A 27,478-nucleotide genomic window follows, 5' to 3' on the forward strand; every position below is an offset into this window, starting at 1 on the left:
AGAAGAACCATATCTCAGTGTAATAGAATCCCTTTGCACATGATTGTGACCTATACTTTCCACCTGCAATTCATCAAGATGACTTGTTTATCGAAAAACAGAGCAGTGTGAGAGATCTTTCTTTCTCCCCCCTCTCAGATTTCAGCAAGTCCAGGTCTCTCCAACAAGACAAACAAGTGGTCAGACAGTTACTGTTGAATTGCTTTTATTTCAAACAGCATTCACACAATACACTGTATTCTTGAGGCACATCGACATCAAGTGCTAAATAATTCATGCATGGTCAATGTAGGCTACACCTTTTTTGAATCAAATGCAAATGCTGATTGTAAATGAAACTATTGCTTTGTTATTTGGCACAGTAGGAAATATTGTGTTACATGACCACAGGTGTGTTATTTTTGGATTGATTTTCTGAGTGAGGTGAGGAATACAGGTAGACCTTGAGGAAACTATGAGTTTGTTCTGTTTGAAAAACAAAAAAAAATCACAATGCATAAGGCTGAAGATGCTTTTAGCAGGTATTTCACATGATAATTCACATTCAGAAGTTACAACAAAACAGCACATTTGCACAATGTTGTAAAGAATATCTCAGGCAGATACGTCACTTTGACGTTTGGGCTTTTTACAAGACCCTCATCACATTACTTCACCTTTATCCAAAAATCTTTTCAGCAGCAACACCATTCAGTCTTCAAACTGCCATGTGGCTGCTCTTGTTTAAACCAGGTACATCTCCAGCGCTAATGAGATAGTCTGCAGGTGTCCCACGTTAACATGAAAGGAAATGTTAACCCATTAAAAGGGGTTAGTATACTTCACATCACAAGTTAAATTCCCAGAGGTTTTTTGATAGTAATTCATTGATCAGCAATGATATTGGTGTTAAATACAGTGTTCTTTAAATGAAGTTTGACGTTTACTAAAATGTGATACCATGAAAAACATCATTTGCACCCAAAAATCAGGTGGGGAAGTGGTAATGAATGTTGAAGCACACTATTTACACTGTTAATTATGCGTATGCAACTTGTATTGCATTAATTATGGTAAAAATAGAACAATGCAATATGACATTTATATGCTATTTACATCTGATTTGGCCACCCTGTAACAACTGCTACAAATTACAATTATTTCACCTGGATAAGAGTACCTGGATTTTTTTTTCAAAAGCACAATAAATACAGAACATACCAAAACCTCTATTATTTATCAACCTTACTGTTAACAGATTACACAAGCAAATCCAATAGAGCTAGCTCAACTCGGCTCTAAAACCGCTACGAAATCAATCAAGTAGATGGAATCGATGACTGGTTTGAAAGGACAAATGAGCGTTTTCCTGAAAGAGAAGTGATTTCACCCCTCAATCCAGTCAGTTATTCCCTAGACAGCTAGAACAGGCTACAACCAGAGTAGGCACCATGCAGAGAGTGGGCCACATCTGACAAGGCCGGGCTCGTTTTGTTACTCAGAACTCTCTTCAAAGTCCAAAACTTACATTTTCTGATCAATACTTTCTAACTATGCAATGGTTGCTCTGAGAGCTCAACACACTGCAAAATAATAATTAAAAAACACATACAAACAGAGAAAACACAAGTAAATTAAGAAAATATTTCTACCAATCTGAAAAATTGTCAAACCATGCACAGCATTCATACAAAAAGCAGCAAAGTGAGGAAAACACAACCAAATACAAAGACAACAACAAGAATCAGTTTCTGGGGGAAGGTAAAAAGTAATGCACACAGCTGAGACACACTTTTGTCCTGCACATAGATCTAAAAATTAAAAGGCCCTGCATACACAAAAAGATACAACTTAGCTTGTTAACGCATTTGGATATGGTTTGTGTATTTCCTGCACATTTAAGCATTTGGTCATGTTCTCATTATCACTTTGTGATTTCTTAACCTTCAAAGAGAGGGAGAACTGTTTTGGGGGCACCTGCCTCTCCTGAATTTAGTTTGTTTCTCCTACTCTATTCTAGCATTCAGCATCAAGTCTCATACGTTATCATTTTTTTCAGGAGAACCGCAAGTGTCAGTCGGGCTCATTAAACGTTTTATCATTTGTTTTATCTGAGAATGGATGAATCTATTTAATTTATTTTAATGTAGGTGTTCAAAGGAGTTCAGAGGGTTGTGAAATCATAACAGAGGACATTGAAGCAAAGGTTGCTTTTTTCAGAGAAATACATTATTAACAAAACTGGCTTAGTTGTAACCCTTTGGACATGAGCCCAAACCAGACGTATGTGATGACACTGAACTGACAGCTTTACTGTGTTGTTAAAGCATATGGATAGGATCACCTGTTATTATAGTTATTAAACAGTTTGGAACAATAACTATTATTGGTCTCTGCTGGCTGTCTAGGTCTTAAAGTGTTCATTTGCTTGTATTTTGTCTATTTGCAGGCCTTTTCCTGAAGTGACAACAGACAAGTTGTTTACTTTAACTTGTCATTCTGAAGCAAATATTAATTGCACAATGCGATGGCTGTAGACCAATGGTATTTAGATTGGTTCAGGCTGGCAGTCTTTCATGGCTTCATTATAGACTGAATTAATAATTAAACTCATATTCTCCTCTCTGTTGATGGTAGTTGTTCAGGTAGCTACTCTGACAAAAAAGGGCATTCCAGTTGTATTTGCAACAGCTGTGCCAACAATAGTCTTACTTGGAAATGTTATGGGTAGTCTGTTTCCAGTTTAATTTACACTGCTGAGCTCTTAGGGCCACCATAATATGCATTGCATCCTCCTAAATGCCACCCTCCTCAATAATGCAACCGAGCCAGAATGAAGCCGAACACTAAAGACATAATTGATCCATGGATCAATGATACACCCTGTTCATGGTCAAACACTGGCTTTCAGGTTCACTCCCCCTTACATGAAGATAAGGTGTTTACTCCAATTTGTTACTCGGCAGCAGAGCGACACATACCGCACACACACACACACTCACACACACACACACACACTATCCTCCTGTGGGCTAAAAACTCTTATCTTGCTGAAACAGCGTAACATATTGGCACCAAATAAGGGGAGAGGTGAAAGGAACGTGAAGAAGCAAGTGTTTTACTTAAAACAGGTCAGGTATGTACGAAAGCAAAGAGGGCTAGATCCTGCGCAGAGGGTGCCACATGGACACAGGCTTCCTCAGAGTGGCCAACATCTGGTTCCAGTGGGTGATCCCCATCCCGCTGGCCTCTGGGCCGATGATCACATGACCCAGGTTCTCGCCCCTGCCATCGTCCGTGGTCTCTGCCACCGTCACCCTCAGGGACAGTTCCTGCAAACAGTGTAATGTGGTTACACAAGCTGCTGTGTGAGCATGACTCAGCACTCTTCATTTACAGCGCGGGCCCTCCAAATCAGTTCAATCAATATTTGTTACAACAGCATGTTCAATGTTTTACTGTTTTTGGCATTTGAACCTCGTCACTTTTTTTTTTAACTCACATTTGATTTTATCACTGTTTGGTTCATTTTGTAAATGGTGGAAGAAATAATTTGTTTGTGCTTTAAAACATTTTTTTGGACTGATCCATGCATTTAAAAGGTCCAGTTTATAGCACAGGGAGATTTTAATGATGCTGTCGTGGTTATGTTTGCACTGTATGTGGCTCTAGGGATAAAAATGTCAGCCTGTAAGCTGACTTTGTAAAGTCACTATGGGGTCTACATTTGTGGTTTTCAGGGAAATGTCTTGACAACTTTTAGACTGATTGTTGTGACATTAGATACAGGCATTTATATCCCATGTGACTTTTTCTCAAGCGCCATCATCAGTTCAAAATCTGACCTTTTCCAGGACTACGGTTCACAAATCAGTACCTGCCAATGCAGGGACAGTCCCATCACCCTTAGCTTTGCTTTGTGTTTAGTTCTAATGAGCAAACGTTAGCATGTTGATATGCCAAACTAAGATGGTGAACATGGTAAGAAAGAACATAAACGTGCTTGCTTAACAGCATCATGTTCGCATTATCACTGCGAGTATGTCTGCATGCTGAAATTAGCATTTAGCTCAAAGCCCTGCATGCTGTGGCAACAGCCTCAAAGAGTATCAAAGAGTAATTATCAGCTGCGTGAACACAACTCTTCTGTTTGTTGCTTTTAATAATATAAGTACTGTTGTTAAATTTACTACATGTAATGCTGGTTTATCATTCTGTTTTAGTTATTACAGTTTATCTTTCTTATCTTTTCCCTTGACCTGAATACCGATTCCTCAACTGAGGTGTGTTTGGGTCACAGTCTTGAGTGTCACCTGCAGGACAAGGGACGGCACGGAGAAGATCATGGCTTCATTAAAGATGGGGTTCGTGTCGTCCCTTTTGGTGGAAGTCTTCTTCTTGCTGATCTTCCTGCCGTCTTGCAGGAGATAGACTTTGACAAACGGATCTGATAATGATAAGGAATTAGTATGATTATGACCGCATTTTAGGCTTCCAAAACCCAAACCACACATGTAGGAACACACAGACACTCCTGCACATATTTGAATGGGCATACGCTAATTTTGTCATTAAAGAACAATAACTTAGAAGCTCAGTCCTGTACACACAATTAGCTCTGTGGATGATGATGACAATGTTTCAGTAGGGGACCTTAATTACTCCAATGTTACATATCTGCGATGAACAAGACATTTAAGCTCCATCTGCCTTTCTGGATGAGAGTAAATGTGTCTCCTGGGAGTTGACATTAAGAGTCTGTTATTTCTGAGTCAGTTGGTATCGTGTACTATCATGGAATACAATTGATATTAAAATATGTGCACATATTGGCAATTAGAAAAACAGACACCCTCATGCAGCACCCGTACACACACAGTAATAAAACATAAACAGCAAAGAAACAAAACCATCTCTGACCCGCAGTGGTCTTGCTGTTGGTCCACACCAGGTTCTTGCACTTGGCCACGACCACGGTGAGGCGCTCTGCTGTTGGCAAATAGCTGAGAGACAACAGAATCTCCCCAACGGCATCCACAGCCTGCGGAGTCACACCAGAGCAGGACAGGCAATAAAATATTATACTATTATATATTATATTATTATATTATATATTATATTATTAGATATTATATTACATGGCACTATCAAGACATTACAGCAACTTTCCAAATTGAGCTGTATAAAGCAATCACAGAATGTTAAAGGTGCAAAATTTAAGAATTGCCAAACAAAATTGGGGTAGCATACAGTATCACCAGAGTAACAGCTAAATGCTACTAACTGTAGTGGCCATTGGCTAGTAAGCTTAGTTAGCCATGCAGCTAGCAGTCATATTAACTGACTCTGCCTGGAATGGGAGCTCAAAGCACCGAGAGAGTGTTGATGTTGTTTTAAATCAGACTATCCCATCCTTTTTCCTCACCTTATGTTGATAATTTAAGTAAATTGTTTTAGTGGCATATTTGTAAATTTAATTTAATTTCAATCTAAGAATAAATTTAGTTCATCATTCAAAGACCGAATAAGGAAAAAAGGATTAGACTAATCAAAGCATCTTTTCATTACTTTTGAGTTTTATTGTCCATCATTTAAATGCAAATGTAATTAGTTACATATAATGGATTTTCACAATTGCTAAATGCATCAATTGATCACGATCAAACATCGTAACAGCCTGTGATTATTCCAGCAGCACAGTCCTGGCTCCACACCCGTGCATGCTCTTCCTGACACAGATGATATGAAACAGACTACAAAATTCATTTTGTTGTCCTATTTTAATGATTTAATGATATGTGCTGTAGTTTGGTAGTTGTTTCTATTTGTCAGCAAGATTACACAAAAACTACTGAACAGATTTCAACAAAAGTTTGATAGAGGATGGGTCATAGCCAGGAACAGACCTTGTTAATATTTGGTCCCGATCCAGATTAAGGGAGGGATTGAGATCTGGATTTTGCTCACTGTAATTCACATTTTTAAAAAATTTTTTGTCAATTTGTCAGGGAATAATGCATGGACCTTGATGAAAAAAATAGGCATATTTAGGCGGTTGGTATCCGTTAGTGGCACTTTTGCTACTTGCAGTATGTTTTGCTAATGATTTTGAGATTTCGAATGAAGGCCTTTCAGAATCCACCAACCTTAGACACCTGAAATACCACACATGTACATGCAGTGACTGATTCAGCCAGTCATAAACAGATTTTTTGGGGATATAATGATATAATGGAGCATAAAATCATGTAATTATGTATTTTTTCATCTGATTGCATTAGTAATAATATATCATAGCAGATAATCTGTAAATCTTCAAGTAATTCACTTTGATTCTTGATGATCGAACACGACATGTAGTTCTGCTGAATGTCCAGCAGAGGTTCTCAAACACCACCATGCTTTCTTAAACATTAAATACAGTATACAGTATTAAGATACTTTAGTTCATTGTGGGAGGCCGTGCATGTCACACTGGAAATGTGCCTAAAATCCTGTATTTCATCTTATTATATCAAATAACAGGCTATGACACTTCACATGTATTGTAACTCACCTTATTAACATCTTGTAGGTAGAGCCAGGCATTGAATGGCCTGATGGTCAGGTCCAGGTCTGACAGCTTGAGGTCTGCTACCCCGGCGCTGATGTTTCTTTCATCAGCATCGATACCAAAAGCAGCAAAACGCAGGCTGTACTCCTCCAGCATGGACAAGTCCGCAGGGATGGAGTAGCGTTCATCAAAAATCACGGTGAATGCATTTGTCTGGACCTGTGAGGAAAGGAAAGGAAAGGAAAGTCAACACACAGGATGATCACATCACTTTGAATGTACAGTACGTCACGTCGTTCGGCCTTTGTCTTTTAGTGAAAGCTATAACAAGAGACAGAGTTTGGTGACACCATGAAGTAGTGTGGGATTGTGGGAGTTGTTGTCTTCATTCTTAAACAGCCACCGTCTGACACAACTCATAAATGTTGATGGAAGAGGTCACACATTCAAGTTTTATCCATGAAACTTTTAGTTTTGTTCATCAACTTGCATAGGTCTTGTTGCTTTTAGACAATCTAAAATGTTACAGATTACGCCTTTAAGTATGTCGATTGCACCTTTTGACGATTACAAATATACTGACAATAAAAACATTGTTATTGCGATCAAATCAATCAAAGACAAAACTCTGACCTTACAAGAAAAGCTGTAGTGTGGACTGTAACGTCTGTTTTTCCTGACTCACTCGACTTTAAGACTCAGGCTGTCAACCACAAAATGACTGAACACTTTCTTAACATTAGATGATTACTGACTGAACTCTGAAAAACCTCAGGTCCCCACAGACTTAATGGATCACAGTTTTTTTTTCTCTGTCTGTCTTACTGTTTTGAAAGCCAAAAATGTCACATAAAGACCTCAGACAAAGTGACAACATAGGTTTAAAAAAACCCAAAAAACTATTTTCTATCTACTTGAAGATCTATTGGTAGGAGAATAGTGAAATCTAATTATGTTGGTGCAATTTCAGAAATATGCTGAAGAAGTGTTTACAGTAAAAAACATTTTAAAATGCGGAAGAGCTGCCATAAGTCTAAAGATCTTTTTCTAACCCTCAACAACTGATTTATGTGCTTAAAGCTAACTAAACCATAACAGTGTGAAATTAAATTGTGAAGAAATGTCAAGTGTAAACATAAATAAATGTTGGATTTTCAGAAAGGTACCATTCCAACGTGAGTTTATTTTATTTTTCATTTTGTTATTGGCAGCCAAAACCCTTCTAGGACAGTTTGAAGATAGTTTGGCCTGGCTACCAGAGCACACCACGCCTAATCCAGATCTTAGTGAGATACTCAGTTGCCACAACCAGAGTTCCCAGCATTTCTTGTGCAGCTAGAGATGATTTCAGGAGATCCGATGATAAAGCATGCGCTGAAATGACGTTGTGCAAGGCGGGCAGAAGTTACCAGGCAACTACTCAACGTGGAGGGGAGAGTGGATTTAATAATAGCCCTGGTCTTCACACCACTGTTTGATCCTGAGGTGTGAAATGCAACGAGAAGGATTCCTGCTCAATATCTCTGGAATTACAGCGTGGCTGTCCAGCTGAATAAAACTAAAGCGTCTGTTGTGCGAGGCCAGCAGGACTTGTTTTTTTTTGATAAATCAATAACTCACCGTACGTTGAATTCACAATAAAAAGGATTGTGAATTCGGAGCACGGGGTCTACAGAGCAGCTCGCGGGCCCGACCTTAGATTGTGTGTTATGTCAAGCAGCTGAATAGCATCACAGCCACACATACAGACAAAAAGCATCCAAAGCGGACAGTATCTCTCTGCCACCCCAACACAGGCCTGCACTCCATCCACAACATGAGGCCGCCTGTCTGCACTGTTTAGCTCATCGCTTCAGGGGCAACAGTAGACTTGTGTGTGGTTGAAATGAGGCAATAAAAGCTCAGAGGGAGGCGTGTGTGTGTGTGTGTGTGTGTGTGTGTGTGTGTGTGTGTGTGTGTGTGTGTGTGTGTGTGTGTGTGTGTGTGTGTGTGTGTGTGTGTGTATGTGTGCGCGCGAGCTACAGAAAGAGAGAGGCCCAAGCATTATTACAGTTCCAACAGGAGCAAGAAGCAGTGACAGCAAAAAAAATGGAGAGACGAGGGGAAAAATAGATGACATAGGGAGTGATGGACAGGTGAAACAACAAGAGAGGTGCAGGAGATGAAAATGAGCGAGGGAAACCAACAAAAGAGAAAGAGAGAGGGAGAGAGAGGCTGTCTTGACCATGAGGGCGAGTGGAGCTGATGTCAGCATTTCCTTTGCTCCTCACCGCTCCTCGACATTAAAGAGAGGGAGCCGATAAAGCCGCCGCATCAGTGGCTGCTCGCATTATTATCGCACCCGGCCTGAGCACATTAATACACTGAATAACAACGTGCTCAAGTGAAGGGAGTCCCTGTGGCTCCGCTCGCCGTCGCCCATCAGCCAGCACAAACTGTACAGAACCACGGTCACATGAGGTGTGATGCTGATGACTCACGGCCAGGCTTAGTCAATTCTTTTCTGGCAACGACTCGCTAAGAGCAGAAGGCGAGTGGCAGGTGGAGCAGATGGAGGAATGTAGTCCTGTTCCTTTCCTGACAGGCTGGTCAGTCCACATTAGATTTAAGCTTTTTATTAAAGTGTTTAAGGGGAGAATGCCGGGAGAAGGTAACAATCAAGACAAAAAAAGGAAAATAAATGCGTTAATGATGAAAATAAAATACTCATGAGACAATAAGAGAACATTTTAACTTACTATCTCAGTTTTCAAGTCATAATAAATTGCATTATGCTTCAGAAGAGACATATTTATAATGAGAATGAAATAATCGAGATTTTTGAAGAGACCAATTTTAGGAAAATTCACCCAGTAATGAAAGTTTCGTAGTCCACAAAACATTTCTGGAGCCTCACAGCAACAGCGTTGCAGCATAGTCCTAAACACCTGAAGTAGATGGGGACTCATTTTAAATCGCAACAAAACAAGTGAAAACAATAATCCAAGTCCCTGGAAGGCCCAGAGATCCCACATTGATTTATAGAGATGTTAATTACACCCCCTTTTTCTTCACTGGAGCTGTCAAGCTAAAAGCTTCAGCACGCACCTCACAGTTTATAAAGTAGGGACACAAGTTACACAACCATGGATTGAAACATCAAATGGCATAATGTGCAGAATGATTAAACAGATTAAGATAATGGAGTGTTTTAAGAACATGTGTTTAAAGGGCAGATTTAATAACAGTGGTGGAAAGTAAATATGCAGTGTTTTACTTAAATAGTGTAACTTTGTAATTCTACTCTGAAATATTGTTCTTTTGACTAAACTGGTGACCAACATTTTAACCTCAGTGAACAGAAAATCAATTCTCACTGTAAGGATAGCTCATTATAAAAAAAACCTGATGGCACATGACATCATCGTTATAACATAAATTTGCAGGTAAACAGGCTACATTTCAACCTGAGTGATATAAAAGTCAGTCACATCTACTCGTGATGAAGCGTAAGGATGTGAAATCACCCCTCCAGACTACATCCAGCTCCCAGGGGGATTGCCACTCAAGCAAATGAAATGGGCTCTTCCGACAGACAGGAAAGGATTGGCTTGTCGGGCTTCAGGATCAAGCCTCTCATCCCGTGGGACGAATCACTGTCTGTCTAAAATTCAGCCAGGGCTGAAATCTTCAACACAGTTCAACTGAGCCAAAGCCGCCTCAGAGCGAAAAGGCTTCACACACTACAGCCTTGCTGCTCTCTCACAACGTCAGGAGCGACTTTTATCTTCAGTCCTCTGCCCGGGTTCAGTCTTCACGTCTTAACTGATAATTAGCCATCTCAGAAACCATTCCTTTCATTTATTTCCCCTCAGTCCGGATTCTCTGCTCTATTAGCAGCCTAGTGGCAATTATGCTGAACGTCTGCTGTCTGCTTTTTGTACAATAATGAAAGCTAACGAGGAACTGGTTCATCTTTAATGATCACATGTTTGAAACAGTGAAAAGTTTGCATTAACTTTACATAAGAATAGCCACACATCTACACACTATAGTGCTGAGGTGAGGATCTGCTTATGATCTATCCAAAACCTTTTGGACCGTTGGTGTGACATTTGGCCTTGCAACGACTGTTATAGACAGCAGTGACAGTCTGTCAGAATACAGTGTGTGTATTCTTGAGGTATAACAGAAGTCCTCATAAAACATTTGCAAAGCTGATAATTTGAACAACTTTACTTCCCCGCAGATGCCGCACATATCAATAGGAAACTGACTTCAAGGCAGCACAGGACAAAAACAGGTTGGATAAATAAAGAATAACATGTAATTTAACTCCCTTGTTTAATTATTTCTGATTATTTTTTAAAATGTAAATACTTTATCAAACATGTTTTAGGGTGATTCCAAACTAAAACCAAACTCAACACTTCTACATAACTAACTTTTAACTCATATGGGCACATCTCTGTCCAACAAGTGCGTCCAAGTATAAACCCGCTATGATGTAACTTATTCGGTTGTGGACTATTGTTTTGAAGCCTCAAATTTGGCATTTTGGCTGTCGTCTCTTTGGGTTTTGGAGCCAGAAATGACCTATTTGGACGAAGGGTGGAGCTGCAGGATTCGCATTGCTACGCCTCTATCATGATTGGATCTGACTGAGAACCGGAGGACACATTGTGGAAGCAGCTTGTCAATCACAATGTAGCCATGTCCTAAAGCATATCTTTAATATTTGACTCTAAATGGGACCATAATTTATAAAAATGAACATCATGCTGTTGTGAAGAGGAACTAAAACTAGGAAATGAGCCATACACTCAATAGTAAACTGTTTACTGAGGTCCACAAAAAGCTATCAAGTTACAATTTTAGTGTTTCCAAGCTCAAGTCCAAGTAGCTCACCCACATCTTATCACTTAAGTGTTTTTTCTTTTGATCATTCTGAAAGCTAAACATGCTCAAATAACCCCCAAAAGACAAGAAAACTACAGCTTCCTTACCCTTGTGATTCCCACATTGAGCTCCTCTGGCCCCAGTGAGACTCTGATGAAACAGCCGGGGAAGTCTCCCTCCTCCCTTTCCAGCAGATCTTTGCCCTGGTGCAGAGTGATGTGGAGCATTCCCGTCCCCTGGCCTAAGTGCCTGGATGGCTCAAAGTCGAGCGTCACCTCCAGCTGGCCGACCGTGAAGTCGTGGCCAAAGTTGTTTGCGATGGAAGAGATGGAGCTGAGCGAGTCGGTGGAGATGGATCGGTTAAGCTGGGCCATGCCAGTCGGGTCCAGCTCCCTGCTCATCAGCTCCAGGTGGCCCAGCTCCCTGAAACCGTCCGGGGTGTCGCCCAGGGCCAGGCTGGGTTTGCGGCTGGAGGTGGTGGAAGTCCGCCGGTGGTTGTTGGCAGCCACACGCTTCAGAGAGGAGCAAAGGATCAAGAACATTTTAGAAATTTGTTTCAAAGTGAACTATTTTCAAACATGAGAAGAACTCGGTTGATCTATTATCACTTGCCATTGAGGCCCAGGACCCAAGGTCAAACTGAAAGCATACAAAATAAATTCACCAAAAACCTTCAGCCACAGGAAAATTTTCTTTGAAATCTGCAGCCATCAGGAGGAATGAAAAGCTCTCCACCCTCATGATTGCTCATCACTTACTCCAGCCGAAGCTTGATTGTGGATCACGAACTTGAAAAACACCTCTCACCTCCCTCACTGATGGGAAAGTTTTACAGACATTTTCACTGATATTTTTCTTTTCTGAGAAGCATGAATGTAGATGCACCTTCTGTCTGACTTCTGAGAAGGAGGTTCCATATTTTTCTTGTAGGTATCGATAGTCAAAGTTGGGGAACGGCGATGGCGCAGGGAAGGTTCCAGATTTCCACAGCTTCCAGATGTTGAGCCCTGCCACTCCCAGCAGCACGAAGAAGCCCACGAGGTAGATCCCAACCTCCCACCCGGGTGGGTTACGCACCACTGAAACAGACATACAAGACAAGTGCTTAAAGGGACAGTTCTCCCCAAAATCAGACTTATTTTTCCTTTACACCTGTTGTGCTATCTATACATCTAGACTGCTTTTATGTGAGTTGCTAAGTTTTTGGAAATATTAGCCATAGAGATGTCTGCTTTTTCTTGAATATAGATGGTACTCTGCTCGTGGTGCTCAACCCAGATAGAAGTTAAAAGATAACTGGGAAACCATAGTATGGGGAGTGTTTGCTAATTGGGAAGACGTTGGCAAGAGATTGAAATGCTGACGTCTTCCAGATTAGCCAACGCCCCCATGCTAACGTAACTCATGCAAGTCTGCAAAACATATAGTATGTGTGCTACTGAAGAAAAACAATGCACTTGAAAAATGAACAGCAATGTCTCTGTTCAGGAATCACAGACAGGAGGCTTGTGTAATGACAGCCTGTAGTATAAGCCTGAGCTTATACCATTAATTAACTTGAGTAGATGCGCACTTCTCTCTGCACTGTGACATCATTGGCAGGTGTAGCTAAGTAGAAACAACACAGTTAATATAACAGCAAAGTCTGTGGATTATCTTGAGTAACCAGGTCATTATTTCTGAAAGGAGACGTTACCGTCGAGTTTTTAAAACCCAGATGAAGGCTGATATCTCAAAAACTTGTCAACTCTCACCAAAGCAGAGATGGGTGAACAGCACTACAGGTAATAGGGAAAATATATATCTTTGCCTAAGGTTTGCACCCATAACTGTATTTTATATTTGATGAGGTTTGAGTGCACAGTTTGGGATAAACCCAGGACAGAAAGTTTAGAGAAGTACATTTTATTTCAAGACCAGCACAAGTCTTAACAAGTTCACAATCACTGAGCTCAGTCAGCCACTGTTTCAGGCCTTGTCATTCAGCACTGAGCGCTGACATGGCTTTGTTGGACTTTCGGGACGCAAAAAGTTTTATGTAAATCAGATAACACTTTAGAGACAGAATGTGGCAAAAAGTGACAAACAAACTGAAATGACACTCTGAATTAAACGTCAGAGCGTCTCATGTTTCATCTGAGAGAGAGATTATGAGCCTGTGCCGAGCTGGCTTTCTCAAGATGAATTGCTTCTGTGGGAGGACTTTGACAGCTTTATCTCCACTTTTTAACACCAGAGATAAGCCAATTATAGGGTAAGTAAAAAAAGTTTTGTAACAATGACTGCCTTCAGCTGGAGATGAGGCCGGAGGTGATGTTAAGCTTGTGAATAAAGGTGTCAAAAGCTGTCAGATAGACCTGAGACGTGACGAGGCACAACCCTGAGTAAAACTCTACAAAGCACCTCATAGACTGATGCTCATATATCCACAATGGTGGATAAACTCACAGCTCAATTGCCACACAAGATACCCATGCAGGGGGGATTTGTAAAGGGAAATGCGAGAACAGTCTGTGACCAGTGTTGTCGACTCACCACTCAGATGGTAGCCTGATATATCCCCACTTTGAGGCGAGGACATGGTGCTGCAGCCAGCCTGGAAAAAAACAACCAAACATTAAAATAACAATCCGTTCAAGTGGCTTTTTATGTCAGAGTCCAAACAGAATAACACTCCGCAGTTATTATTCATCAAAAGAATATCAAATATTCAGCTTAAATAACCCTTTCAAGCTTAGTTCCAGTAGCGAGATTAAAAAAAACCTTGAAAATCTCACCGTCCACAGTCTTTGCCTTCATCGTGAATCATGGCTGAACTAACCAGCTTTGGGCCACAGCTAAATGTACCCTGTGTACCTAGTGACTCCTGACATCCACTGCTGCTTCAGATTGTACTACTGCAACTTTTTCACATATGCAGTAGTACTTCTAGACTTTGATGTTTGAAAACAGAGGAGGTTCTCTATAAAAGTCTAACTTTATCTGGCATTAGCGCAGGCTGCTACCTAGCAGGGCCTTGTGGAAGACAACACAGAGAACACAATCTGCAGACAGTCACAGCCCATGCAGCTATGTTAGTGATGTCTGGACTCTGATTTGCAGATATTAGCACGTACAGTCCGTCTTTCAGGTCCGATAGAAAACTGAAAATATAGCCTTACAGTTTTTGTGGTTGCATATTGACATCACACTACCTCCAACGCTACGCTACTTCAGTCTTTAGAGATAACACTCACTATTTGTAAGACAAGAAGAGACTGCTCGTCAGGAAAATATAAACATAGGCTGTTTAAGAGATGCAATTAAGGTACAATGCCAGAGAAAGACAGCTGATAGTTGAATCTCATTCCTAGACTGTCAAATGCACTTCGACAACCTTGGAATGCTTTGGGTGCATTGGTCAGTATTGATGACCTGGGAATGTGAACGATCAACTATTTTACACATTGCACCTTTAAGTGTTTGAATAAATGAGCACTGCTGTCATTTTTTTCTCCAATTCATATTGAAGGGGAAGGACAGACTCAGTGAAGGTCTCAATAAACAACAAAATAAAACAATATGTTGTGTTCCAAAGCCAGTTTGTTTCACAGAGATAAGGTTTTAGTGCATAAACATGCGCCATCATTTGACTGACACTGCAATGACAGTAAGAGATGAAATGGTAGATATTGGGTCCCTTTCCTGTTTATAGTAACACAGCGAGGATGAAATGTATTGTACATGTGAAAGACACATCATTATTCCCCGAACCTGTTTACATGACTACAGACTTCTGTGTGAACTCACTGCAGTAGCACGTAGCCATCAGCTCAGTTTAGTTTACAGAAATAAATCAATGACATTTTTATGGTTCTTTCTTCAAAATCACAGATGCTTTTTTTTTAAGAGACAAAAGAAAACAATATTTTCCTGCGATCCTCTCTTCCGCTGCAAAGTGAAAAAAAAAAAAAAAGGTGGGCGCTGGTGTGTGACTCATCCCCCCCACCGCCCCAGACCTCCCCTCCTCCCCTCCTCCCCCTCATGTTGGAATCTCCCCATAACTCAGTGGCTCGGGGGAAACGGGAGCATTACACTAATGATATAGAAAAAGGGCTGGAGGAGGGTTGGGGGTGTGTGTTGACTCAATTCTGCTGAGCGCTTTGCAGACCACAGCCATGCAGGCCAATTAAAGTGGCTGACGCAGTGCAGGGCCCACTGACAGCTGCTGATATTCCATTAGCAAAGCATGGGGAATCTCTGGCAGGGAGGGAAGCACTGAGCCCCCCCGCCCCCCCCCTCGGCTCGGTCCAGTGTCGCTCAGGCTCAGCTTATGGTAACCTATGAGTGTAGAGGAAGCCTGGAGGAAGCCTCACAGAAGACGAAGAGGAGGAAGAGGAAGGATGATCAAGGATGGGAAGGGAGAGAGTGGGGGGGGGGGGGCGGGGGGGCAGAGACAAAGCTTCAGACAGATTTAGTAAATAACAATGAGGCAGCGTGGGCGCTCTGGTGCCTCGGTGGGCTTAGGGAGGCAGGATACTAACAATGAGGTCCGTATTGCCCGAAATAGAAATATATGTGAAAACAAAGAGAAACACACTGACTGCAACTTTGTGAAGACTGTGAAAATCTGAGTTCAGGGCCAGTGCATTTGAGGAAATGATGTCATTTGATGAGTTAGGCTAAATTATCCTCTTTTTCCCACTTTAGCATCTTTGCCATCAACACAACCCAATATCTTCAAATCAAATATATTCATTAAAACAGGTTATTTAACACGATCGATTATACAAATGTATTTTAGGGTATGGTCACTCACTTTTCTTTTATCTGCTCGCTTTTGATCCGACCTCGATGCACTAAGTGTGAAACCACTTTATGATTTTCATTAAAAGACGCTGGGGCACTTTCCAGCTGTGTTTGTGGCATCAAAATCAGGATTTTTAGGACCAGACGGAGAATTAGCAGCAGTGTTTGACATGACAGAAGCCGGTCACTCAAAACATAGACTTTTCCTGACCCTAACCAAGTGTTTTTTGTGCCCTGCCATTGGCACAGCATTGTCACAACATGGAATTGAAAATTGATAATTGTTAAAAAAGCACGTTGCCAACATTTATCCGGCAACTGAGTGTTTGTGGAAATCAGTCGTTTTAGTGAATCACAATTTCTAGTCATTCAAAACCTCAACAATCTTTTCCTTGTGCCCCTGGCAACTACAGAAATATCCTCTGGCAAACAAACCACCAGGTAGTGATAGTCTATGTTTGTCATTCAAAAAGGGAGACCGGAAGAATCGTCCCAGTGGATTTTGAAACCGGTGTCGTGCTAAATCAGCATTTTCTGACAACACTCTCAGTGGTGAAAAATTGACTACTGGGGACGGCTGCTCGCGCCAACAGTGCCGGATACAGCCCAACCACAGGGGCCGCACATGATCACCGAAGGACCACGGCTGCCGACTGCCAGCAGAGAAGGTAAGAGAGATAAGGTAAACCTGAGAAGAGAGAAAGCAACACCCATATTTGAACAAATCCTAAATATGACCAAACTTACTGTCGGGAGATGGGCTTGAAATGGAAAATTAAAAAATATGTCCACCATCAGACTGGTATGAAAGTAGACATCCGTGCAAATGACACCCGTGCAAACAAGAGGAGCATTCCCCAGCCCGCCTTCGACGGAGAGGAATATAATCAAGCCTGTGACCTTTGCTGCTTGTTATCCCATCTCATTCCCATTTCCCCCATCACCGGCTGCCACATAAAATCTCAGCAGAAGTCCCTCAGACTCCTGTGAAAAGAAAGACTATACGAACAGTTTGTGCTTTTTTTTAAACTGAAGCAGGAGGAAAAAGTGAAACAAAGAATTTGATTCCAACATGAAGGGGAGGAGATCAATACACTATATTACCAAAAGTATTCGCTCACCTGCCTTTACTCATTCTATGAACTGAAGTGCCATCCCATTCCTAACTCATAGAATTCAATATGATGTCGGTCCACCTTTTGCAGCTATTACAGCTTCAACTCTTCTGGGAAGACTGTCCACAAGGTTGAGGAGAGTGTTTATAGGAATTTTTGACCATTCTTCCAAAAGCGCATTGGTGAGGTCACACACTGATGTTGGTCGAGAAGGCCTGGCTCTCAGTCTCCGCTCTAATTCATCCCAAAGGTGTTCTATCGGGTTCAGGTCAGGACTCTGTGCAGGCCAGTCAAGTTCATCCACACCAGACTCTGTCATCCACGTCTTTATGGACCTTGCTTTGTGCACTGGTGCACAGTCATGTTGGAAGAGGAAGGGGCCCGCTCCAAACTGTTCCCACAAGGTTGGGAGCATGGAATTGTCCAAAATGTTTTGGTATCCTGAAGCATTCAATGTTCCTTTCACTGGAACTAAGGGGCCAAGCCCAGCTCCTGAAAAACAACCCCATACCATAATTCCTCCTCCACCAAATTTCACAGTTGGCACAATACAATCTGAAATGTACCGTTCTCCTGGCAACCTCCAAACCCAGACTCGTCCATCAGATTGCCAGATGGAAAAGCGTGATTCATCACTCCAGAGAACGCGTCTCCACTGCTCTAGAGGCCAGTGACGGCGTGCTTTACACCATTGCATCCGACGCCTTGCATTGCACTTGGTGATGTGTGGCTTGGCTGCAGCTGCTCGGCCATGGAAACCCATTCCATGAAGCTCTCTGCGTACTGTACTTGGGCTAATCTGAAGGTCACATGAAGTTTGTAGCTCTCTAGCAATTGACTGTGCAGAAAGTCGGCGACCTCTTTGCACTATGCGCTTCAGCATCCGCTGACCCCTCTCCGTCACTTTACGTGGCCTACCACTTCGTGGCTGAGTTGCTGTTGTTCCCAAACGCTTCCATTTTGTTATAATAGAGCTGACAGTTGACTGTGGAATATTTAGGAGCGAGGAAATTTCACGACTGGATTTGTTGCACAAGTGGCATCCTATGACAGTTCCACGCTGGAATTCACTGAGCTCCTGAGAGCGGCCCATTCTTTCACAAATGTCTTGTTTCACAGTCTGCATGCCTGAGTGCTTGAATTTATACACCTGGGGCCAGGCCAAGTGATTAGAACACCTGATTCTGATCATTTGAATGGGTGAGCGAATACTTTTGGTAATATAGTGTATGTTTGTGTCACATTTAGACCACAACGTCTTCTTTTCATGATACTGACAGTCATCACGTGTCAGGTGATGTACTGACTATCACTTCTATTTTCTCTCCCTGGAGGCTCTCCTGCTGCTGACAGCTCATTAACACATGGTTGTGAAACGAAAGGTGAACATTTAAATAAAAGCTTTTCCACTGATGTGTCATCTTCATGCCCACACAAGCTCAACTTCTCTAGATTTATCTCGCTGGTGCTGCAGGGATTTTGTCGGATAACATTCCTCACAGAGCCTAAAAAAGACGGTCTTCCTCCAGTGCACACCGAGAGCAGTTGCACGGAGGGACGTTTTTAATTACCGAGACACGCATGAAATGAATATCTTGTCACAATGTGTGGTTGCGGAACAGGATGTGATGAGCGTTAAGTGGCATGTGAATAATGCGATGGAGAACAGCTCGTGAAATTGGTGAAAAATACAATTTTCTGAAGCAGTAATGAGGCTGCCAATGGAGAAATCAACACAAAGGGGAAAGTCAGAGTTAACAAACAATGCCAAAACACAAGACAAAAGCATTTTTTTTTCTTTCTACTGCATTATGGGCTGTAAAGTCAGGTGAATATCTCAGACGAGCAGGCTAAAGTTGCCAGGAAGACTTTGAAAACTTTCCTCAGGATTCAGCCGTGACTGTGTGTGGTAGTGCACTGTATACCTCCAGCTCGGCCGCGATGAAGTCCATCTGGATATATCAAATCTACTCCATCAATATTGGCCTTTCAAGGCTACAGCATCACATCCATTTAAACGGAGCAGAATACAGTGTTGTCTCACTGATCTCTGTAGGGGGAGGCTGTATAATTGGTTCAGGCGGCAGAGAAATCAGATAAAACAACTCATGCATTGAGTTGGCAGATGGGGGCTTTTCTTTGGAACAGTTTTCTTTACCGTGTGCTTTCAACCCTGTTAGCCAATAATCCTATCAGCGTACAGGATGTTGAAAGATTCCAGCCGTTCTGTACTCACTCACGCCAACACATCTATCTCTCTCCTACATTAACACACGGCTGAACAGCTTCGATATAATCCACACCATCGTTTTACTAACAGTCGGCGGTGGCTCCTACTGGCTACCGTTTGACTAGAGTTTTAAGACTTCAGCTTTGCACAGGCACAGGTACTTCAGAAGAGAAGGGAGGAGACTGTACAGGAGATAAATGAGTTTGATGGCAATGAAGGAAAAGTGGATGTCCGCGCGAGACAGATTCGACTCTGAGCGGCGCCCTCTAGTGGTGGCAGTGCTTTATGTGCATGCCAATGTGAGGCACGCACGGACACGTGTGGTCAGTTACGTATCGTTTGAAAGGGACGTATGCATGTTCATACGTTATATGCTTTTTTTTAGCCATCAGGAGATGGAGGGAATAGTTATTACGTTATTATTTGGGTCTCAAGCCCTTTGCCAGATCCCTGCTTTTTTTCTTTATCCTGTGTTTACTGGCATCATGATTTGAGGTGCGCTGGCATAGTAAGGAAATTCACTGCAACATAAGGTGGGAGTTAGTTTAGACCACTACATCTCTCAGGTCATAAAATGGCCGCCACCGGTTTCAGGCGATGGGGTTTTCATTCAGAAGCAGGCTACGTTTTTATTTGAAGGAGCAATTTTACTGAACCAGGTAAAATCGTTAGCGTGTGCCCCCCGACTGCACTCAAAACATTTTTGCTTCATCAAAAAAAAAAATCTGCTTGTGCAAAGACCTCGGTGATAGCTGAGATTCATTAAAAGGGTAATGCTCGTTTTTTTGCAGTTTTGATCATTTATCAGACGTTTCATTATGTTTCTAGACACACAGATATAAATCCTCTCTCGTACTCACTTTCTATTTTTGGCTATACCTCATGAGCTCCACAGCTCAGCGAGAGATCCCCTCCTTACAGACGAGAAACACCACCCAGTCTCTTTCAACTGGTACAGCTCTATGAGGTCCATCTCTTTTAAAGCCCTACCAGTGCTGGAGTATTGGATTAAATGATTTTCTAGTGGTTCTTTAACTCCAGAAGCACAAATGGACAGAAATATTGGTACTTTACGGTCATGTTCCCTCTATATGAGATGAAGGTTTTGACACTGCACACTGGACGTACAGTAAATATACCACAGCTGCTGCTGCTGCTGTTTGCAGCTAACAGCCAGGAAGAAAGACAACAAGAAATACACTCTCTTGGAGCTGCATGTTAAAACAGGTCTGATCAATAAGAACAGACACACTGATTTATGTCTACACACACACAGAGAGAGAGAGAGAGAGAGAGAGCGAGAGAGAGAGAGAGAGAGAGGGAGCGAGGGGGGGAGAAACAGAAATAAGAGGAGAGGTTAGGTAAAGTGAAGTGAGACATAGATGAGATAATAGAAAGAAGGAAAATAAAGATATGAGTCCCTGTGTTGAAGTAAGAATCAGTCACTGGGGGGAAGGAGAAGAAGAAGAAGAAGAAGAAGAAGAAGAAGAAGAAGAAGAAGGCTGAGGGGATCACAGGCCTGTCAGCTGCTCTCTTTCTCTGACTCTTGCTCGCTCTCCCAACAACTGATCAATCAACTTTACTTTTAATCTCGCCCAATGACTCATAATCAAATTAACTGCCTCGCTGCTGCGCTGAGTGAAACGGCCAGATATAACACTGCACAGCAGTCTGTAGAGGCCGGGCAGCAAAGCAATTTGTCTCTCTCCCCCTCCCTCTCTGTCTGCCTCACCTCCTCAGATATCTGGCTTTTCCACGCCAGCTACACTTCGACTCTCCGGTTCAGACGGCTCATTTTGGTGTATGGTTCAGGAAAAGTAGCATCACACAGGCTGGCGCCGGCTTTGAAATGTCAGCGGCGGCGCCAGCTGAGACGGGAAGGACCTGCATGCTGCAGCCAATCAGCTCAATCACTCAGGGTTAGAACAACAAACCCTGAACTCAGATTTTCTTTGGCACAGCTACTTTTAAACCTGCCGAAAGTGTAGTCAGTGTAGGGAAACAACAGAAATGTACTCTGACGTCTCTGCAAAGAGGGTTTATTGCATTAAGACTAGTCACTCTAGCAGCTCTGTACATACTTTTATGATGAGTTTGAACCAAGTGAGTCTGATGAAGAGCTTGCACCGCAATAAATACATAATTTTCCTTTTTTCCTGTTTTGTTTACTTACTTACTTACTTACTTAAGCAAGCCAGCCACTTGCACACATCTCCCAGCTGAAACTACTGGGGTTATCGGACTATCATCTCTTGCGGGACAAAGCTGTATTACGCGACAGGACAAGCTGCGGCTAGCTGGTTAGCATGCTACCTTCAACCATGTTCCTTCAGACTCGTAATGACTTGAGTTCAATTTGCTGCTTTCAGATCAGTTTCGATATATATTTTTCGCCTGCCTATCGAACCAACAGTTCTAAGGACTTGATTCTACTTTGTAAATTATAGCGCTTGCAAGTCAATATAACCCAAAATGGACTTAATGGAAAAGGTGTCTTGGATTGTTTGTGCTCCACATAGTGTGATTATCCAGTCCAGAGCTACTCACACAAGTAGCTGATTTGTGTGAGTTTGATTTGCCTCAGAATATGTGGCGGTTAAATATTTTCTCTCCATCTTTGCCAGAGACAGAGAAAAGCTCTCTGTGCAGTTTGCGAAGAGCTTATGAGGAAAAGCCTGGCGATAATCCACGGAGAGGATAAAACTGCACAAAATACAACCAGACAATTGGAGACCGGAGGTGCCTTTGGTTGAATGAACGACAGAATAGTAACACAGCGTGAAGTTCTTTTGCCTTCTTTCATCCTGATAAATGACGACGGAGCCGGTGTTATTTTCCACAATCAGCCCGATCAAGGTTTCACACACGTGGATGCGTCACATTACAGCCACAGTCTGCAGGGTAATTAAAGAAGTTGCTGAGTGTGGCCCCATTTATTTCCACACCTGGATGGACACGCCGCCGATTTTTCATCATCACGTTTCCTAATCTCAGAGTCTCAGTCTCCAGCGCTGATATAGAAGCTGAAAAGCTAAATCATGTGTGACCGCTGACCCACACCGCCACCAAGCTAACTCATTATATCTACTACTTATTAGATTAACAACCTCACAATTAGGCTGATACAGGACAAGGAAAGCACTTAGCGCCGCAGAAAACGTCTGTCAGGCCCGACTTGACTTAATGTTTTGGAAAGAGGCTCATTCGCTTTCAGTAATGTGAAAGCGGGGGAGGGGGGGGAAGCCTAAATTCTCCAAAGTGGGGAAGAGCAGTGATTTGAAGCCAAGGTACTACTTTATTGATTTACTATTGGGTAACTGCAGTCGCATCCAAAGGTGTTTGGACAGTTAACACATTTTTTTCTACAGGGCTCTTCCATCAAACAGTGAAAGTCAGATGATTAAGTCAAATTTAGAATTTAGCCCCTTCGTGCTGCTGAGTTTGCATTGCTCTCGAAGTGGACGCTAGTTATAGCTTGCTAACCGTAGTGCCAGCTGCCGTGTCCATGTCGTACCTAATTTACAGTCATTACGACTAAAAAACTCGAATATATATACAAAACTCGATACTTGATACAGGCACTTTTGTACCATTGTTCGGTGGAGGGGAGTTCACCATAAGAAACGTTTTAAAGTTTTATTCACAAGTTGTGTCTTCTTCACCAAGTTCCTCCACCCAGACGACTCATTAGTTGAAATGGAACGCGCTGTTCCCTTGAGCAAACGTGTGGATTTGTCTGGTTTGAACATGGATGGAAACATTTGGGAAAATGTGCGTACACAACTCAACAAAATATCAACAAAGGTCTAGTTGTTTTTAGACATTGAAATTCAGAATTTTCATAGAAATTATTAAACATACATATAGTTACATTTCTGTTTGACATGTTGTTCTTAGAGTGTATGCAGCATATATTCCATCAGCTACAATCCTGCAACATGTTTCAGAAAAAACATGTTGAGAAATATGCTAATATGCTTTCTTGCCAAGAGTTAGATGAGGAGATTCATAACGATCTCATGTCTGCATGGTAAATACTTTGGTGGGCCCGGCAGCCAGCTACCTCAGAGGGAGTGCTGTCATTTTCATTTAGTCAGAATGAAGTAAATTTAAAGAGTTGTTAGGTTGAAATCAGAGAGATTCTTCTTTACATTTGGTGCCGGGCGAACTATTATCCGCTAGTTTCCAGTCCTCATGCTAAGCTAACCTAACCCGCTCGAAAGTTTTTAAACATTTCAGATGCAACAGTAGCGTCAGTCACCTCATCAACAAAGCATTTCACACAATGCAGGACTGTCACTTTCAGACAACGCTCGATAAAGCGGACAGTTTTATATGTTGCCGACGCTGTTCAACGCTGGATAACTTCTGGGAGTCTCACTCTCATAAATATGATTCATCTTGCAACGCTTCATTTTACGATTCTCTCTCCAGCCTGCAGCTGCGTCTCGCGGCTTCTCTGGGGGAAGTGAGCTGTATTTGGCAGCAAACTGCCGTGACCACAGGCGTTTTCTCAGTAAAAACTGAGGCAATCCATTACGTGATCTGTTCTGGAGATAGAAGCTGTGATACATTAAGGTGCAAGCCGGCATTCTAGGCTTAGGAAAGACCATTCTGATTACAGGAGAGGGCCTGCAGGCATTACAGTAGACTCACTCATGTCTCCAGTGTTAAGTGCTCTCAGTTTTCTTAATGTAATAACACTTTTCCTCCCAGGAATTCAACAGAGACACAAGGAGTGTGTGTGTGTGTGTGTGTGTGTGTGTGTGTGTGTGTGTGTGTGTGTGTGTGTGTGTGTGTGTGTGTGTGTGTGTGTGGAGGCTGGGGGAAGCCCATGACAGAAAGCGAGAAAGAGAGCCGGTGTTAAACGAATGGCTGAGATGATTGCGAGTGCTGGTGGAGGAATTGAATTCTGAGCAGGTCGTATTTCAGCCCAGCGAGGAGGAGGCGTCCCACTGACACACACACACACACACACACACACACACACACACACACACACACACACACACACACACACACACACCCAAACACACACACACACACACACACACACACACACACACACACACACACACACAAGCGACTTCACACAGACCTCCAGCATCATTAGAAAGCTTCGGGCAACCACCTCCAAGACTCTGAGTTTGAGATTGTGAGATTGAATTTGAACGACTTAGAAATATTTAAAGCAAAGCTGCGTGTGTTTTTTTTTTTTCTTTATTTTTTGGGGTGAACGTTCCTCTTTTGGATGTTTCATCTTTTTAAAAATCTCCTCCCACACGTCTCTTAACTATTAATTGACGCCGAAAGCTTTCCGGCTAATCACAGCTTTTTTTTTTACTCTTAAGATGGAGCAGACAGAGGAAGCCAAGAGGGAGATAATTAATCAGAATGGGATGAGAGGCTTCAGGGCGAAACGGTAAAGAAGATGGAAGGACAGTCGGCCAACTTTAGTGACAGCACAACGGGGAAACAGCTAACTCTGACAAAAGTGGAAGGAGCATTTCGCCAACACACACTCTCTGCAACACTTCATCGTACGAACATGAGTGTAAAGCAGCATGCTGCTACCTTTTTTCAGATTGTTCCCTTTGAACCAGGGCAGTCACACTACACGACCAGATTTTTTTTTACGTCACGATTGTCGCAGCTTAGCGAATTCACGATAACGATACTTTCACCGAAACAAAATGCAAGTCAATCTTTAATCTTAAATGACCCTACAAATAATAGTCTGTGGAGTCTTTAACTGTAGAAAAAAAGGGGGAAAAAGTGCACTTAAAGAACAGTTACTATCAAATACTCGATTACTACTAAAAAAAGGCAACCAGATGAACTCTTTCTCTGGATGCTTCAGACGATATTATCGCGTGTCATCAACCATATCATGAATATCGTGATCTTACAACACGCCTTACTAGTAACAGCGTTTTAAAGGCCTAGAGTGGTCAAACTATGCAATATTTCATGATTAACGGCAAAAACAATGAGGGGCACCCCGGTGGTCCGGAGGGTTAAAGCACCCTCAGTGAGCTGCAACCACCACCGCTTGGACGAGGGCAGGGACCTGAGCACCGTGTCATTCCTCATCGCCTCTCCACCATCGCCGTGTGCAGAGTGTCTGATTCGACAGCACACGCAATCAGGACTACCACTGATCAAACTTCGTCAAAAGTAACAAAGCACGCTGCTGGATTGTTGGATTTGCATTGATCTCTGAACACATCCTCAGTGACGTTCAACACAATTACCGGTAGATATCTGAGGGGGAAAACAGTGTTATTTTGGTATTTGCACCTGAACTCAGGAGTTGAAAGTGAAGCACACAGTGAAGCCAATTTGATCTGTTGAGCCACCACAGGTCACAAATTCTCATCAATGACCCCGTTCACACTTTGCAGAACATTAACTCTCAAAGCAAAGGGAACCCAGTCTGACATGGTTCTCCTCAGTACCCAGGGCACAAAGATCACCATCAGCTGTAAAGAAGCAGCGTTGACTCCCTCCTCCTGACTTTCACCTGGCCTCACTTTGCACCACATCCCCTCAGCTGCTCACCAGAACCCCGCACTAAGTTTTTTTTCAAGGCCACAGTTTGGCAGCAGGAGTTGAGCAGAGTGGTGCTGAGCGGACAGCTCCCGCTGCTCGGGGCTGCCATTGGGTTTTTTTTTTTTTCTTTTTTTTTTTTCTTCTCCCCGTCCTGTAACCCCCCCGAGCCTCAATTCACATCAATATCTGGGTCGACTGAGAGGAAAGAGAGGGATGCCGTGCCAGAGGAGCCATCCCGTCTGCTGCTGCTGAGGATGATGATGATGATGGGGATGATGATGATGATGGTGCGTTCACAAGCGCAGCTAAAAGCCTCACACGCTTTAAATTAATCCCCTTACTGTCAACAAAGAAGCAGAGAGGAGGAGGAGGAGGAGGAGGAGAAAGGACGCATGCAAGTCCCAAGTCTCGCCATGCTGCATGTTGCGTTCTGTGCACGGGAGCGCAGCGCCTTGTGGCCAAACGGCCTGAGTGAGCACGCATTTCTTACCCGGAGTTTTCTTTTTGGTGCAGTAGGGTAGAAGGAGGAGGAGGAGGAAGAGGAGGAGAAGGAGGAGGAGGAGGATGGCACACCAACTCCACCGCTCTCCCTTCTTCAGGCGCCTCTCTCCATCCAATGACACCGGTGCCGGTCCGGTCTGTGTATCCCGGGGTGGTGCTGGTGCTGGAGGAGGAGGAGGAGGAGGAGGAGGAGGGGAGGGAAACGGCGTTCACACTCCTCCCGTCTCTCTCAGCGCATCTGAACGCTTTCAGCCCAGCTGGATGGAGGGGAGAGGAGCAGAGGGACGAGGAGGAGGAGGAGGAAGAAGAGGAGGAGGGTTTATCTTCCACTCGGAGGTGTCCGTGTGTTGTTGCTGCTGCTGCTGCTGCTGCTCGCTGGAGTCTGGAAAGCTGCTGTCAGAGGCATTCTTGTGTGCGCCGCAGCTCAGCGCAGCTCAGCTCCGACCGACCGACTGCAGACAGAGAGTCCCACCCCTGCAGAGAAACTTCCACCGCCGGGCCGCTCGATAACACGACCACCGCCTCCTCCTCCGGGGCTCCACAGCAGCAGAGGCAGCAACAACAGCAGCACTGAGGAGAACCTGCAGCAACACACACACACACACACACACACACACACACACACACACACACACACACACACACACACACACACAGATCCTGGTGTTATGCAACCGTGGGGAGACTGGGATGGGAGGTGTGTGCGAGCGAGGTGCACCTCAGGGACAGACAGACAAACTTTTCAAGTGAACCTGACTCCCACAGAGAAAAAAAAAAAAAAAAAAAAAAACTCTCCTGAACCCCCCAATTCTTTCTGTCCCAAGAGCAAGACCTCCTCCTCCTCCTCCTCCTTCTCCCCTCTCCCTCTTCATCATCATCGCT

At 43.0% G+C, this 27,478-nt stretch overlaps 1 protein-coding gene across 1 annotated transcript; it reads right to left on the reverse strand.

Moving 5' to 3' along the window:
- Positions 1 to 199: 199 nt before the first annotated feature.
- syt12 (synaptotagmin XII) lies at positions 200 to 27,107 on the reverse strand. The gene is made up of 8 exons (XM_037105843.1): positions 26,586 to 27,107; positions 13,946 to 14,006; positions 12,296 to 12,489; positions 11,518 to 11,922; positions 6,536 to 6,751; positions 4,900 to 5,020; positions 4,293 to 4,426; positions 200 to 3,311 (listed from the first exon to the last, which is right to left on the reverse strand). The coding sequence occupies exons 2-8, from the start codon at positions 13,989 to 13,991 to the stop codon at positions 3,138 to 3,140; spliced, it is 1,290 nt and encodes a 429-aa protein (XP_036961738.1). The 5' UTR covers positions 13,992 to 14,006; positions 26,586 to 27,107; the 3' UTR covers positions 200 to 3,137.
- Between the last annotated feature and the right edge of the window lie 371 nt (positions 27,108 to 27,478).

The sequence above is a fragment of the Acanthopagrus latus genome, chromosome 8 (genome assembly GCF_904848185.1).
Source record: "Acanthopagrus latus isolate v.2019 chromosome 8, fAcaLat1.1, whole genome shotgun sequence".
NCBI classification, from domain to species: Eukaryota; Metazoa; Chordata; class Actinopteri; order Spariformes; family Sparidae; genus Acanthopagrus; species Acanthopagrus latus.

What these genes read in the sequence shown, in the direction of transcription:
- syt12 (XM_037105843.1), bottom strand. Translation starts at nt 13,991, where the DNA reads ATGTCCTCGCCTCAAAGTGGGGATATATCAGGCTACCATCTGAGTG. An exon ending in TCTCAGAAGTCAGACAGAAG is followed by an intron (nt 11,923 to 12,295) that starts GTGCATCTACAT and finishes TCCTCTCTGAAG; the next exon opens with CGTGTGGCTGCCAACAACCA. An exon ending in CAACAGCAAGACCACTGCGG is followed by an intron (nt 4,427 to 4,899) that starts GTCAGAGATGGT and finishes TATCATTATCAG; the next exon opens with ATCCGTTTGTCAAAGTCTAT.